At 40.8% G+C, this 15,171-nt stretch overlaps 1 protein-coding gene across 2 annotated transcripts; it reads left to right on the top strand.

The window, feature by feature from the left end:
• The first annotated feature begins 5,059 nt into the window (after window positions 1-5,059).
• Window positions 5,060-14,417, top strand: LOC117467640 (thrombospondin-1-like). 2 transcript variants are annotated; one of them, XM_034111400.2, is made up of 22 exons: window positions 5,060-5,897; window positions 5,995-6,078; window positions 6,379-6,938; window positions 7,065-7,143; window positions 7,408-7,497; window positions 7,593-7,702; window positions 8,004-8,129; window positions 8,549-8,642; window positions 8,747-8,917; window positions 9,012-9,188; window positions 9,283-9,456; window positions 9,548-9,828; window positions 9,914-10,132; window positions 10,223-10,330; window positions 10,693-10,852; window positions 10,964-11,082; window positions 11,268-11,502; window positions 11,634-11,861; window positions 11,947-12,218; window positions 12,319-12,416; window positions 12,521-12,660; window positions 12,757-14,417. In XM_034111400.2, the coding sequence occupies exons 2-22, from the start codon at window positions 6,015-6,017 to the stop codon at window positions 12,762-12,764; spliced, it is 3,513 nt and encodes a 1,170-aa protein (XP_033967291.1). In that variant the 5' UTR covers window positions 5,060-5,897; window positions 5,995-6,014; the 3' UTR covers window positions 12,765-14,417. The 2 variants fall into 2 exon arrangements, with proteins under 2 accessions (XP_033967291.1, XP_033967290.1); XM_034111399.2 differs by having other exon boundaries at window positions 8,744-8,917.
• Window positions 14,418-15,171: the final 754 nt, after the last annotated feature.

Genomic DNA, 15,171 nt, shown 5'->3' with positions numbered 1-15,171 from the left:
GTCCAAACACTAAACGTTATCAAGATAAAACCTTGAGCCTCTTCACAGCCTGTCAAAGTTAGAAATTAGCTCGTGAGTATTGTGATGTTGCCACTTAACAGCAAGATACATATAGAAGAAGTTGGTGGAGACCAAAAAAGAGGTTGAAAGTTCACTCACATTTGTTGGGGGGTCAGAAATATTACTCCAGATGAATGTTGTTCCATGTCTGTTGGATGTGTAAATTGGCAACTGTTTGCTTACACGTTAGCATCTATACACTGATTGACCCCCTTTACTCTATAACCATGAGCACAACGTTTTCTGAAATCATTTCTAAGAATACAGTTGCCTCTCGCTCTTATATTAGCCTGACCTGGTATTAAGTAATAGCGGTACTTGTCGAACCATTTAGAAACACTATGCTAAAAGTCATTATCCACTTGTGTGGTCATCAGGAACTGAAGTGTGATACGCCTCAGTGCTTTCACAAAACAAACACTTGCTCCTGCCGCTTTTTAAAAGACCTTTAACATTCCTGCGTACAGTTTTTTTTACATTAGAGTGGCGTGTGGTCTGTCAGCTCATTAGTCAAAGGTGTGCATTTACATGGAGAAATGTCGCAGACCGTAGAGAGCATTTACCGGCATCATTCAGAAGAGCAGCAGCCCTCCTCGGTGCTTGTACAACTGGCATGCGAGGAGCCCCATGGATGACTTGGTGTCAGTCCGTAAACACTAAGAGAAGACCAGCTTTCAGAGCGCCTGTCCAACATAATCAGACTCTGACATCACTTGCCGGAATCGAGCAGACTTACTGCTACCAATTAATCATGTTCTACCATGACAACATCCAAGCATGGTCTAACAACTGAAAGCCACCACAAGTGAAAAGAAAATGTGATCCCATTCGGATTCTTTGCAGTGGCTGTGTTTAGCATTCCCTGAAACTGAAATCCAATGTTCTTTGTATATGTAGCTTAAGATATCAAACATGATTGATTGATTGATTGATTGATTGATTGATTGATTGATGGTGCATAAGTGCAAAAATATTGGAACATATTTCTACACAGAATATCTTTCGAGATTATATTTTACCATATTAGCAGATTCTTTTAATGCTGTTTCACAGGACATCATTTTTCACCATGCTACGCCAGCTCCAAAGCCACCGGTAATATCCATATTTCCCTCTTTTATCCCTCCAAGGCGAAGTGCGGATTACGATCAATGATTTACAACTGGTCCAAGTCATTTTAGACATCTGGCATGCGCCGTACACAAAACAGCTGAAAGAATAGAAAAAGTGTTTAATCTGGCAACACACGGCTTCTCTTTCACAAATGATATCTTTTGATTCCCAAATTCCCTTGAAAGAGCATTCAGCCACGCTGGGAGATTGGATTTGGTTACTGTTAGTAAAGAATGTCACACACAAAGTTCAATATAGTCCTGGTGGCCATACTGGATTCATGGATTATTGTCAGTGACTTTAACACAAAACAGCAGTTTTCCCAAAATAAAAGATGATCAGTGATCGGTTATGATCTTTGCTGGTGACTTTCTGATTGTTTAGTGACTCATGTTGTTCTGTCCGTGACTAGTAGCCATATATGCCTCTTACTCACTCTTTCCACTTTTGCTCCCAAAAAAACATGATTTACCCAAGCTTGCTCTCCCCCGGGGCTGGTTTGTGGCAGATAAGAATGAGTTTAAACAAGGCCCACTTATGGTTAATACACGCTACTCTGTCATACACACCTTTCTTTGGTAATAACCATGCTATTCTGCTGTTAGAAACTACAGCTGCAGGGGACATCACAATGGAGCCTATCCAGGTTGCTGGTGGCACAGGCTTTACATATTTGATGTATTAGTCATTGCAATTGATGGTGAAACTCAGGATAAAGTCTTAACCTGTCTGTAAGATAACACTGCGTTGCTGCGTCATATAATTTCTATAAACTGCCCATCCTCAGATGTTGTTCCAGTTCAGCGTGCTGTTACCATGCTGTCATAAACACAAGACTGATGCAGCTTTAAATATGTAAAAATACATTTTGGCTTAGTTAGGAGTGAAGAAATTAACTAGAAACAGCCCACAAAATAGCACAGATTTTGCATTTAGAAAACTTAAAAATCTCTTGTTCTCACTTTCTGTTATTTCAGTGTAATTATATTTTTTCATGAGATTTGCTTTTGTCGCTTAAGTGCCCATCGCAATTGTTAAGCACTCAAAAGAGCTACCATCCTTACCACTAACAGCGCTGAGGCTTAGTTTTATTTAATTCCTTAAGCACTTAAGTGCCTGATTACTTTGTGTCCTTTAGCTGACACATGCAAAATCCCCTTCTATAACCCCATATGTTGGTGAGTGTCTCAGCCTACTACCCTACAATTGTCGATCATCCAGCTGTTTCAACCATCTGAAGCCTGAGGTGAAGTAAATAGCAATGTTTAATACAGGGCAATATTAACTTTAATCTAACGTTGCCATAGAGTTCCATCTTTGTTTATCCTTATTGTCGGTATCACTCCTTTTAGATGGGGTTTAGATGTTTTGAACACCTGTTGCCAGTAACTAGCCTATTTGGCCATGCATTTTCTTTGTATCAATCCACATCATTAAGAATTATCTCTGAATGTGCCCCGGGGTGCCTTATTTTCACATTAGAAATATCAGGTCTATCAAATCTGTTTGTGCCTGAGCATGTTGAAGATCGCCTGAAGATCTGGAGTTAGAGAAACAGTTTGACATCTTTGGAAATATGTTTGTTTGCTTTCTTGTCCAGAGTTAGATGATAATATTGATAACACTTTGTCTGTGCAATACATATTAATGTACTGCCAGAAGACAGTTAGCTTATCTTATTATGCCTCATATGTCGAGATATTCCATTGATCTCTGTGAAGGTGTTTATGAAAATGTAAATCTCTTTCTTTCTGCTATAATATTGGTTTGCATTGCCAAGGAAGCTTCCGTAACTTAGAGGTTATGTTTTCAGTGTGGTTTATTGGTTTGTTTGTCTGTTTACCATCAGGAATACGGAAGAAATACTGACATTATTTGCATGTAACTTGGTGGAATGGTGTAGCATTTGCCAGGAAAGAACCCATTACATTTTTGAGCAGATACACCACAGGGGGGATACCCACATTATGTTTTACTTATAATAGCTCTTCTATTTTCAAGTTTGTGTCGGTGCTCCAATCTAAATTAATCTATAAACAACCATCCACATTATTTGTGTTTAAAACATATTATAAAAGATTTTTGAGCTATGACAGACAGAAATGAATTTTATAAATGAATTATGAAGTTCCTATTTTCCATATTCTGGGACATCCTATCCTGTAAACACACTAAACTACAAGATGTAATCATTTTCTGTTAGTATTAAGTGTTTTATCTCAAGCCCATGCAGGAAGGAGCAGAGAAATCCTGCGATTAAACACAAACGAGCTCTCCCACTCACTGACAAGCGTATAAGCGCCCCCAGTTGGAAACTAACACCAGGGAATACACTTAGAGTAAACACTTGCTATCTGTCTCTGCTGTAGTTTTGGCTCACTGCAGTGGGTATTCATCAGAGCTTGGCAAGTCTCTGCACCTCCAACACAGTCTTGTCAGTAACACCTCCCACGCTGTGAGCTCACGGTCACGCCCACTGCGATGTGACCAGTCACACCTTCCTATGATATCTCAAAAACTTTTCCCATGAAACCAAAGATTCTGATCCCACCTTCATCCCATTTCACAGCTATGAAGCCATTTTCCATATGAAGGACAGTTGGAGCAGTAAAGCATCATTACTGCCTCGTGACTTCCTGCAGGCCTTTGGTTCACCAAGGTGAGCCCTACACACTGTAAATCCTTTATGTCACAGAGATCATAACAAAATCAGAGTTCCTGTGGTACACTGGCTGTACAACAGGTATCCAGATGTTGAGTCTCGAAAAAAGTCTGAGGTCCATATATCCAAACTATTTTTAGACAGTCCCTGGATTTAAGAGGGAAAGTCGTCAAAGCACATATGGCGCCTCTGGGCTTCCCTTCCCTGTTTTCCATAAGTCTTTTGTCTCTGTTACGCACTCACTTTCTTTTTTAACTTCCTTCTTTATCCACAAGTTTGCTTTCTGACGTGATTCAAAAAATTAGGAAAAAAAGCCCAAATGCATGTTTGATCATGGGGCTGACGTGACACAAGTGTGTAATGAGGAGTGGTTTTGGAAAGGAGAAAGAGAGGTTATAGGTTAAATGCTCAGCAGTAAATAGTAGACCTCATCTGCCTGGTGATGTCATGATTTCACAGAATCTGAGCAAATGTTTGAGTTCATGAGAATTTTAAAATACAAGGAAATACACAGTTCAATTTAATTGAATAAAAAGTGGTGGAGAGTAACAAAGTAAATGAATTGTGTACCGTTTCGATTTTTGTTGTTGTTAAGAGTACGTATTTACACACGTAATAACCTGTTTTCAGGTACAACATTTCATGCTTTTTGCCACATTAGTAGTTAACTTTCAGCTTAAAATTTCGAAAAAGTGTTTCCAAATCCTTTTAACCATGGCCCCTTCTCAGAGCCAGTCAAAAAATATGCATCCCATATGGTTTCATTAAATTAAATATTAAAGTTACAAATAGGTATAAAGTGTCCAATTATTTGCAAATAAAAGTTTAGACAGGAGAACATTTTGTCCTTTTTCTACCACATTAATCGTGTCACACTGCCTTACATTTGCCCTAGGGGCTCTAACCAAGGGTTTTAAACAAAAGCACATAATTGTATAGGAAGGCTTCTCATTCATGTCATATCTTTGGCTTTCTGTATTTAACATTAAAATGAAATGATAATATGGATTAGATGTTTGGATATATCCATGATCTTCAACACACACACTCAATAAAATTCATTATTTCCCACTCACTGTTTGAGGTTATTCCACCTATTTGCTTTCTTTCTTGTAACACAGCCACAACACATCAATGTAGTTTATGTATTTAGTATATTTTTTATTGTATAATTATATTTCAAGCTTAAAAAAAACTTGGTGTGGGCATGTATATGTCGTTGTATTCCCCCACCCTTTCTACACTTTACTATTATACAGGAACCCAGACCCATGCATCCCTCATCTTAACTCACATTTGAAGAGCATTTCATTGCATGCATTACTCAATGAGTCCCCTAGCGGCCAGAGTAGGAAAAGCATTTATTAAAAACACACCATATTAAACCAGTACAAAGTATGTTAAAGGCTAAATATGAGCTGGAAATAACACATAACTTTAGGGTTATGGAATATAATTTAATCTTTTATATGACTTTTAAATCCACTCATAAGTGGTTTTGTATTACCAGTCTACTGAAATAATTGGCCAACTTACTTTGGATCATATTAAAAAGGAATATATTGGCCTATATATTATTTCTTATTTTGTATAAAATGAGCTCTTTATAAAATTAAGACTGCTAGACGAATCAGTAGACTTTTATTATTTGACCGGAAACGACCATGACTTGGCTGTGGTGCGTGTATGAGATTTTTGTCCGGTGATGGAAACAGGGCTCAGGAATGCATTTTTCCCCTGAGTGTGTGCGTCGCGGATGTTACTCTGACTGGCTGTGAGGTAAGAAAATAAGTCCGTCCCTATTTTTTCTCCTGCAGTTATCCCATTGGTCCAGGCGGATTCCAGGAATGTCTTCAACATGTTTAAATAGCAGCAGTATCTGAGGATAAGTCAGTAGAATAAGTCAAAGCAACGGAATAAATCCCGGACAGGAGCTCACAGAGAGACCTCTACAAAAAACGAAAAGCTTATAAGAGACTTGAAGGAAGAAAAACGGGATACATAATCGGACAATCAAAGACTTTTTTATTGACTATTTTCTGAGAGAATTTTCCTTTTTAAGGTTTGTAGACTATTTTCATTATTATTATTATTTATTGATGATGATGCAGCCTAGATGTGTCCCTTAACGGAGTGTTTGGTATTCTTGGTTTCAATAGGGATCACTTGAGATATTGACATGATGCTGTGTGGCATCTTCTTGCTGTTGATGCTTTGGAGCTGTGAAAGCGCCAGATTGGCAGGTGAGGATGGAAAACGTGAACTTAATAGTTTTTTTTCATCTGTAAAAACGTTAAGTAATTCCATATTTACCCTAGTCATTACTGCAGGGACTTTAACTGAAATTATGATACTTATATATTATTAACATATACATAAATCAAAAATATAATAACAAATCTGTATTTTTGTAAGGTTTTGTTGGATTATAGTCAATATTTCTTCCCTTGTGACTTTGGGGTTTCTTTGTTTTTTTTTCAAACGTTTTCATGCACACTGATGACAAATTTAACAACGCTTTTTTTTTTTTTCTTTGACTGCAGAGAGCCGAGATGATAGCAGTGTGTATGACTTATTTGATCTGGCCCGGGTAAGCAAGAGACACAATGGAGTGAGTATAGTGAAAGGTGCAGATCCCTACAGCCCTGCATACAAAGTCCTCAACCCAGACCTGATCCCCCAAGTCCCTGACAGCTCCCTCAGGGACCTCCTCGACTCCATCCAGGCTGAGAGGGGCTTCCTCCTCCTGGTCAACCTGAAGCAGTTCAAGAAAACGAGGGGAAGCCTTTTGACCATCGAGAAGAACGATGGATCTGGACCTGTATTTGAGATCATCTCCAACGGGAAGGCCAACACTCTGGATGTGGTCTACTCCACCGTGACCCAGCAGCAGGTTGTGTCCATCGAGGATGCAGATTTGGCCACCGGACAATGGAAGAACATCACCCTGTTTGTTCAGGATGACCGGGTGCAGCTTTTTGTCGGCTGTGTGGAGATCAATATATCAGAGATGGATTTGCCAATCTCTCAAGTGCTGACCCCGGAGGTGGCAGACATTGCCAAACTCAGGATTGGAAAAGGAGCTGTAAGGGACAGATTTATGGTAAGTTACACAATGTTTTTGCTCAATGATGAAAATGATATATTGTGCTTACAGAATAAGTAATGTAAGAAATTATAGGGTTATTAAAATTATATTTCTCTTAACTGGAATGTATTGTCCCCTCAGGGAGTGCTTCAAAATGTGCGCTTTGTCTTTGGAACCACTATTGATGCCATACTGAGAAATAAGGGATGCCAGAATGGAGGTAAGGCTTGAAAATAGATCAGATATATGCACTTGAATAGCAATCACAGAAATTAATATATAATATAATATATATATATATATAATATAATATAATATATATATATATATTATATATATTATATTATATATTAATTTCTCTTAACCAAGTAATTGCTATTCAAGTGCATAATAAGCAAATGTATATAATGATACAAATTGACCAACTAATTGTGCTTCAGTCAACAGAAATGAATGTGTCTAACCTCGCTTTCCCCCCCTACAGCTACTTTAACTGATGTCATGACCCTAGAAAACCCAGTCAACGGCTCCAGCCCTGCCATTAGGACTGATTACACCGGGCACAAAGCCAAAGGTGAGACCTCTCCTCCCCTTACTGTGTCCCCTCTCTTTTCCTCAGTTGTAATCTTTAAGAAGTGAAGTCATTTCTTGGACTCTTCTTTCCTTCAGATGTGCAGTCTGTCTGCGGCTTCTCTTGTGACGACATCACCGGCATGTTTAAGGAGCTCAAGGGACTCGGTTTGGTTGTGAAACAGCTGACCTTCGATCTGCGCAAAGTGGTAAGGGCAATCAGGTTGTCATTTAGTCCTTCTTTACCCCTATCTCCATCTTCCCCTCCACTTCCATTTAACACGTTCCCAGTGTGTAGCCACTTGTCGCTGTAATGGCAGTCCCTGGCCAAGTTCTTAATGAGACCCATGTGAATACACAAATATGTTTGGCCGTCGTTTGCATTTGCACTGCTCCACTAGTTTCAAGCAATGTCATAATCACGGTGTCGGTCTGTGATTCATTTGTATCGGAACTTTGGCGAGGGAAGTTTTCCATCCTGAGCAACTCTTTCTCTCTCTTTTCCTTTAGTCTGAGGAAAGCAATCTCATCAGAAACCAAATGAAAATCCGCAGTGGCATTTGCATCCACAACGGCATCGTGCACAATGACAAAGAAGAATGGACTGTGGATGGCTGCACCGAGTGCACCTGCCAGGTAAGTGTCATCACACCTGCTGGAATGCAACACTTAAACAAGTCAAAAGTCAGTCGAGGAATGACGTTTTTGTGTTCCTTTATCCCAGGGGTAATGAAGTGATTATGGTGTTTATGTTAGCACCTCCCTTTAGAGCCAAATCGCTACTGTCTAAATGTCATCAACACTTAACTCAACGAGCAACAAAGCAGCAAGAGGCTAGTGAAGGTTGTGTAATTAGTTGAGTGTTAGTGTGAGACTGTTGTTAAGGATTATGTTTTATATCACCACAACAGAAGTGTCATGTCAGTGATAAAGCTCAATCCATTGGGAAACATAGCAATTAGCTTTGGATTAGCCCCAGCAAAGCCTGTTTTTTGTAGCCAGTCAACCAGTGAGCTCACACATTATTCTTGTACTAATTCAACTGTTCCTCTCAGAACTCTGCTACTGTGTGTCGCAAAATCTCCTGCCCTCTGCTCCCATGCGCCAATGCCACCGTGCCCGACGGAGAGTGCTGCCCTCGCTGTGACCGTAAGCCTATTTTTAAATCTGCTCATAACCTTTACCCAAATGTTGTTTAATTCCTTCGCAAAATCTTATCCCAAGGTAACTTTATGTCTTCCCTTACAAAGCAGGCGACGAAGCAGAGGATGATTGGTCCCCCTGGTCTGACTGGACACATTGTTCTGTGACTTGTGGTCGGGGCATCCAGCAGCGTGGACGTTCCTGTGACCGCATCAACAACAACTGTGAGGGCACCTCTGTCCAGACCCGTGACTGCTACCCCCAGGAATGTGACAAACGCTGTAAGTCACTCTGCATTCTTCCCACAGCCATTGTGATATAAAATATTCTCCGTTTGAGATCATGATGAATTAATTGTGTATGTGTTGCTCACAGTCAAACAGGATGGTGGTTGGAGCTTCTGGTCACCCTGGTCTTCGTGCTCTGTGACCTGCGGGGAGGGGGTCATCACCCGTATACGCCTCTGCAACTCCCCCACACCCCAGATGGGTGGCATGGACTGCCAGGGAGATGGACGTCAAACAGAAATATGCCAAAAGTCCCCCTGTCCTAGTGAGTTAAATTTCAGTATCAAAGTATTTACGGAATTGTAATGTGTCCTAATTCAAGGGAGGATACTGAATGTGGTTTTTATGAATCTTTTAAGTCGATGGAAGTTGGGGACCTTGGTCAATTTGGGACACCTGCAGTGTTACCTGTGGTGGAGGGTTTCAGACCCGCAAACGTCTCTGCAATGATCCCATTGCCCAATATGGAGGAAAGGAGTGTGTTGGTGATGCTACTGGTTCCCAACTGTGCAACAAAAAGGCCTGCCCAATTGGTAAGGATTTAGGATTTTACTAATGTTAAATAAATATGTCATTATTCATAACAGATTACCTTTTTAACATTCAATGTCTTTTCCTCTGCAGATGGTTGCCTCTCCAGCCCATGCTTTACTGGCGCAAAGTGCACCAGCTTCCCCGACGGCTCTTTCAAGTGCGGCAAATGTCCTCTTGGCTATACTGGGAATGGCGTCGCTTGCAAAGACATTGATGAGTGTAAAGCAGTTTCTGATTCTTGCCACACACATAACGGAGTCCATCGCTGTGAAAACACTCAGCCTGGTTATAACTGTCTGCCCTGCCCCGCCCGCTTCTCCGGTCCCCAGCCTTTTGGAAGAGGGGTGGAACAGGCAACTGCTAAGAAACAGGTTGGTATAATAACTTGCTCTCTGTGCGTGTAGCTAATAGGCTAGCTGTTTGCCATTTTTCTTAATTCCCTGTTCTTTTCTTTAGGTTTGCAAACCCCGTAACCCTTGCCAAGATGGTAGCCACGACTGCCATAAAAATGCAAACTGCATTTACTTGGGCGTCTTCTCCGAGACCATGTTCCGTTGCGAGTGCAGGCCAGGTTACGCCGGAAATGGCAGAATTTGCGGAGAGGACAGTGATCTTGATGGATGGCCCAATACTGACCTGCGTTGTGTGGAGAACGCCACCTACCACTGCAAGAAGGTAGCCAGAAATACAAAATGCAATTTTAACCCATCTTCACTCTATTATTGTGATGATTCCATCCTTAACCACTCCTTTGTTCCTTTGTAGGATAACTGCCCCAACCTCCCCAACTCTGGACAGGAAGATCATGACAAAGATGGTCTGGGTGATGAATGTGACAAGGATGATGACAATGATAGGATCCCCGATGATAGGGTGAGTCATGACATCAGTTTATTTTAACCCCAAAGTGCGCTTTCCTCAGAGACCAAACATAGCAATCAGCAGCAGCCATCTTTCCTTTGGGTAGTAGGAAAAACATGTAGCAAAGTACAAAGCCAGAATTGAAGATGAGGTGGCCTGTTGCCCATAATTCTTAGTGTGGATTTGGAAAGTTGGGCAAGAAAAATGCTGTGGTAAAAAATTACCAGCTTGCTTGCAGTGGAATATCACATTCCAGCACAAGTTTGAGGGAAAACAAGCCATGGAAAGCAGTTTTGTTCCTATAAATATAATTTATATAAGAAGGACCCATTCAAGTAATTTAATTGCAATTTGATATTTCTCTAAACATTTAGGATAACTGCCCAAAAGTGTACAACCCCGGGCAGTATGACGCAGACAGAGATGACATTGGTGACAGCTGTGACAACTGTGTGCACGAGGCGAACACTGACCAAACCGACACTGACAACAATGGAGAGGGTGATGCCTGTGCTATTGACATTGATGGCGATGGTAAGTGCTTTTCTACAAATTCTATGCAAGTTTCTTTTCATGGCTTAACTTTGTGTAAAAAAGTTGTTACATCGCCCTGAAGACTAAGATCTGTATAATGTGATTAAACAGGCATTCTGAACGAGAACGACAACTGCCCATATGTTTACAACGAGGACCAGAGAGATACCGACAGGGACAGGGTGGGAGACCATTGTGACAACTGCCCTCTGGAGCACAACCCTGATCAGGTAATTTTTCCTTTACAAGCCATCATTGGTAACATATATTGCTTTAACAAGGGGCATTTAAATCAGTAGCACCTCTCATATTGAATCTGGCAACGAAAACAGTTTCAGGATTTATTTGAAGTGAGGACAAGGGTCTGTATTGTGAGTGGGAAATCTCATCATAAAGTAATGCCGTTCTCCCACAGATCGACTCTGACTCAGATCTCATTGGAGACAAGTGCGACAACAACCAGGACATTGACGAGGACGGTCACCAGAACAACTTGGACAACTGCCCCTATATTGCCAATGCCAACCAGGCAGACCACGACAAGGACGGCAAGGGTGACGCATGCGACCATGATGATGACAACGACGGCATCCCTGATGACAAAGACAACTGTAGGCTGGCATTTAACCCTGATCAGCTGGACTCTGATGGTGAGTTAGTCTCCCAATGTTGTCTCACATGTGGTATTTTGAAACATTGGTGCTATTTATCTAACAAATAGCTAATTGTTTGTAGCTCCTCGTCCATCTTTGTGATTACCTTGTCCATGTTTTCCTCTCAGGTGATGGCCGGGGTGATATTTGCAAAGACGATTTTGACCAAGACAATGTTCTGGACATCCATGACGTGTGCCCTGAGAACTTTGCCATTAGTGAAACAGACTTCCGCAGATTCCAAATGGTTCCTCTGGACCCCAAGGGCACCTCACAGATTGACCCCAACTGGGTGGTCCGGCATCAGGGCAAGGAGTTGGTGCAGACGGTCAACTGCGACCCTGGCATTGCTGTTGGTATGTTATACACAGACAGGCATCTCACTGCATGGACACAAAGAAATACCGAACAATTGCTAACCCATCTTTGATCTTGATTCAGGTTTTGATGAGTTCAGCGCGGTGGACTTCAGTGGAACATTCTTCATCAACACAGACAGAGATGATGACTATGCTGGGTTCGTGTTTGGCTACCAGTCTAGCTCACGCTTCTACACAGTGATGTGGAAACAGGTCACACAGACCTACTGGTCCCACACACCCACAAGAGCTCAAGGCTACTCTGGCCTGACAATCCAAGTGGTCAACTCTACCACCGGGCCTGGTGAGCATCTGAGGAATGCCCTGTGGCACACCGGAGACACCGCAGGACAGGTGAGAGAACATTTATTGACTTAGGTTGGAAACATCGTTTGACGCTTATCTAATGTTTGAAGCTTTTCTAATTTTAACCATTACAATTCATCCATTTCAGGTGCGTACTCTGTGGCACGACCCAAAGAACATCGGCTGGAAAGACTTCACCGCCTACAGATGGCATCTGACCCACAGACCCAAGACTGGACTGATAAGGTGAGTTCAATGCCTCAGGGGAATGCCCTTTCATTCAATTAAAAATCTGTATCATATATATTAGAATTCGCAATGGGCTCATGTGATTACATTTTCTCCAACAGAGTGGTCATGTACGAAGGCAAGAGAATCATGGCTGATTCTGGAAACATCTACGACAAAACATATGCTGGTGGGCGACTCGGCTTGTACGTCTTCTCTCAGGAGATGGTTTACTTCTCAGATCTCAAATACGAATGCAGAGGTAAGCACATAAACTTGGTTTGACAATTTTAAAAAGAGTGTTCACATCACCTTAGACTGTAATTGTAACATGTTTTCTTTGTTTAATTTCTTTCAGACACATAATTGGACTTCAGACTACTCAGAAAGAAGATATAGTACAAAACCTGGATTGATATCTCGTCAACTTTTTTATTTTGGAAACTGCACATTGGAGGAATGATCAACAAGTGAGCTAATGTGAGGTAAACTGACCTCAGGACTATAAGCCAAATGAAAGTACAATGATGATTCTGCACCAAACTTAAAATTGCGAGCGCAGCTCTGCTCAGAAGAAATTGGCCCTCTCACTTTGTTGCTATGGTCAGCATTAAAGGGGGGGCCTAGATGTTATTGCTTTGCACACCTGAACGGTTGTAGGTTTTCCTCTGTGGATGAGGGACCAAAGGGAAGAGTGTTCCATGTTTTATTTTTTTTAAGTATTATTATTATTGAGCATTAATATACATCTGCTCTGGACTCAAAGATGCTTTTTCAGTATGAAAAGAGAGCAGTAGGAGGACTTTCTTAGGCCGGGTTTTATATACCCCTTGAAGGAACTGTTGAGGGACCATGGACAGTATGGACTGACTGTTACTATCAAAGAGAGTGAATGATGTTGTGTGTTTGTGCATGTGTGCTACCCAAGAAGCATAGTTATGAAGACAACCACGTCAATTGTTTATTTCAATTTATATCAACGACCCACCACCCCACCCTCTCGCAGACCTGTGTATATCAGGTGTCATGGCTTAGGTCTGGCCCGAAATATGAATCTTCTCAGGAAAGACCACAAGAAGAAACGATGAGAGCACAAAATTCAGGACAGCACAGGGCCCCAAAGCAGGGGCACTGACCACTGCTTTGGAATAGCAATAATTAGCAAATATTATGGTAGTACCTGACATTTGTATTGAATGTGTCAAGGGACGTAAACAGAGAGGGCCAGTCTATTTCCTGCCATGAGTAAACCATAGTAAGTTTGTATGATTACACATTTTAAAGGCTTTGATTCTCATTCATCTCTGCATCCTTACATTTTGCCTTTTTTAAATAAAATATCTGCCTATGGAAAGATTAGGCGGTTCATTTGGCCGATAAAAGTAAAAAATATAATGATGCTGCACAGTGTGCATGACTGGTGTGCCTGAGCTTGTGTGTACATTTCTGACAAGGTAAAATCAAAGGAAACCCTTTATGTACAAATATTACCTCATTAATTCCTTTTGTATTTAGGTCAGCGATAGACAAGAATCATTTGTCTTAGCAACAGAGTATAAATTGGTTGGCTTCTTTTTTCTTTTCTTTTTTAAGCAAGACTTTAGTATCATTCATATGCTGTATATAAGATATTTTTGTAGAAGCCCAAGCAGGATCGTAAAGGATTAAAGAAATGTTTTCTTGACTATGTTTTGCTATGTGTATTTCCTGTGCATTTATTTTGATAAATTATTTTGTTTGTTTTATGTGGAGGTTATTTCATTTGTGTAGATATATGCTATTTAAATAATTTATCTAGAAGCGGAGCCTCATATGGAAGCGTTTCTGTCTGTATAAACATATTTGCACACTGACATGAGGATGTCTTTGTTATTTTCGTTTTTTGTATGTTTTTTTTTTTATTATTAATGAAGCTTTTCTATAAACTTTGTACTATAGTTTCTACCCAAAGTGCTGTTTATACTCCTACCTGTATTTTGTAATGTCAAGTGAACAATAAACACTTCAGGATAAAAAGAAGATCTCGCACAGTTTCTTTCTTTTTTGGCAAACATTCAGTTGAATTGTCTCAAAACTCAAGAACTTCTTTCTCAGTGTTTTTTTTACTTCAGACTCTGATAAAGGTCTTCTCCCTAGAAAAGTAAGAGAAGTGAAGCCATGCTGTGTCGAGCAACTGGAATCCATTATTGAGTCTGCTGAAGCCTTGGAGAAAGGGAGTATCCTTGGGAGTCAACAGCAGGAAAATCCAACATGAAGTATAGCCCACTTACACAGCTCATCCATACAGATCTGATTACACATGACACAAGCTCGCCTTACACCTTCAAACGACAACACTCCATGTGAGATTCAGACATATGGAATGTTGCACTCTTAAGTGATAAATTCACTGTTTTTGGGGATGAAAACGTATGGCTGTTCTTCACTCTTGCCAGCAACAATGTGCATTTAAAGTGCCCTAATAAAACGTATCAAAGCAGATGAGGTATCCGTGGACTGGGTTTACCACTCGCTGACTGTTATGCAAGGGTATATCATCAGCAAGCAGAACTCTGACTGCTAATTTAGATGTTTAACAGGGCCTGGAAAGAGCTGTAATCTAAGGCACCAGTGAGGATCGTGCCAGAAAACCCAGACAGTCTCAGAATGCCGTGGTTCTCTTTACATTAGAAGTGACCTCATTCTTACCACACTGAGCTCACTGTGTTTCCATTATCCCACATGAGCAGCATATTGTCCCTATTGAAGATATCTTGCGTCAATTACATAAATG

The sequence above is a fragment of the Pseudochaenichthys georgianus genome, chromosome 22 (assembly GCF_902827115.2).
Source record: "Pseudochaenichthys georgianus chromosome 22, fPseGeo1.2, whole genome shotgun sequence".
NCBI classification, from domain to species: domain Eukaryota; kingdom Metazoa; phylum Chordata; class Actinopteri; order Perciformes; family Channichthyidae; genus Pseudochaenichthys; species Pseudochaenichthys georgianus.
Note: the sequence above shows the minus strand (reverse complement) of the source record. Positions and strands in the feature narration are given on the sequence as shown.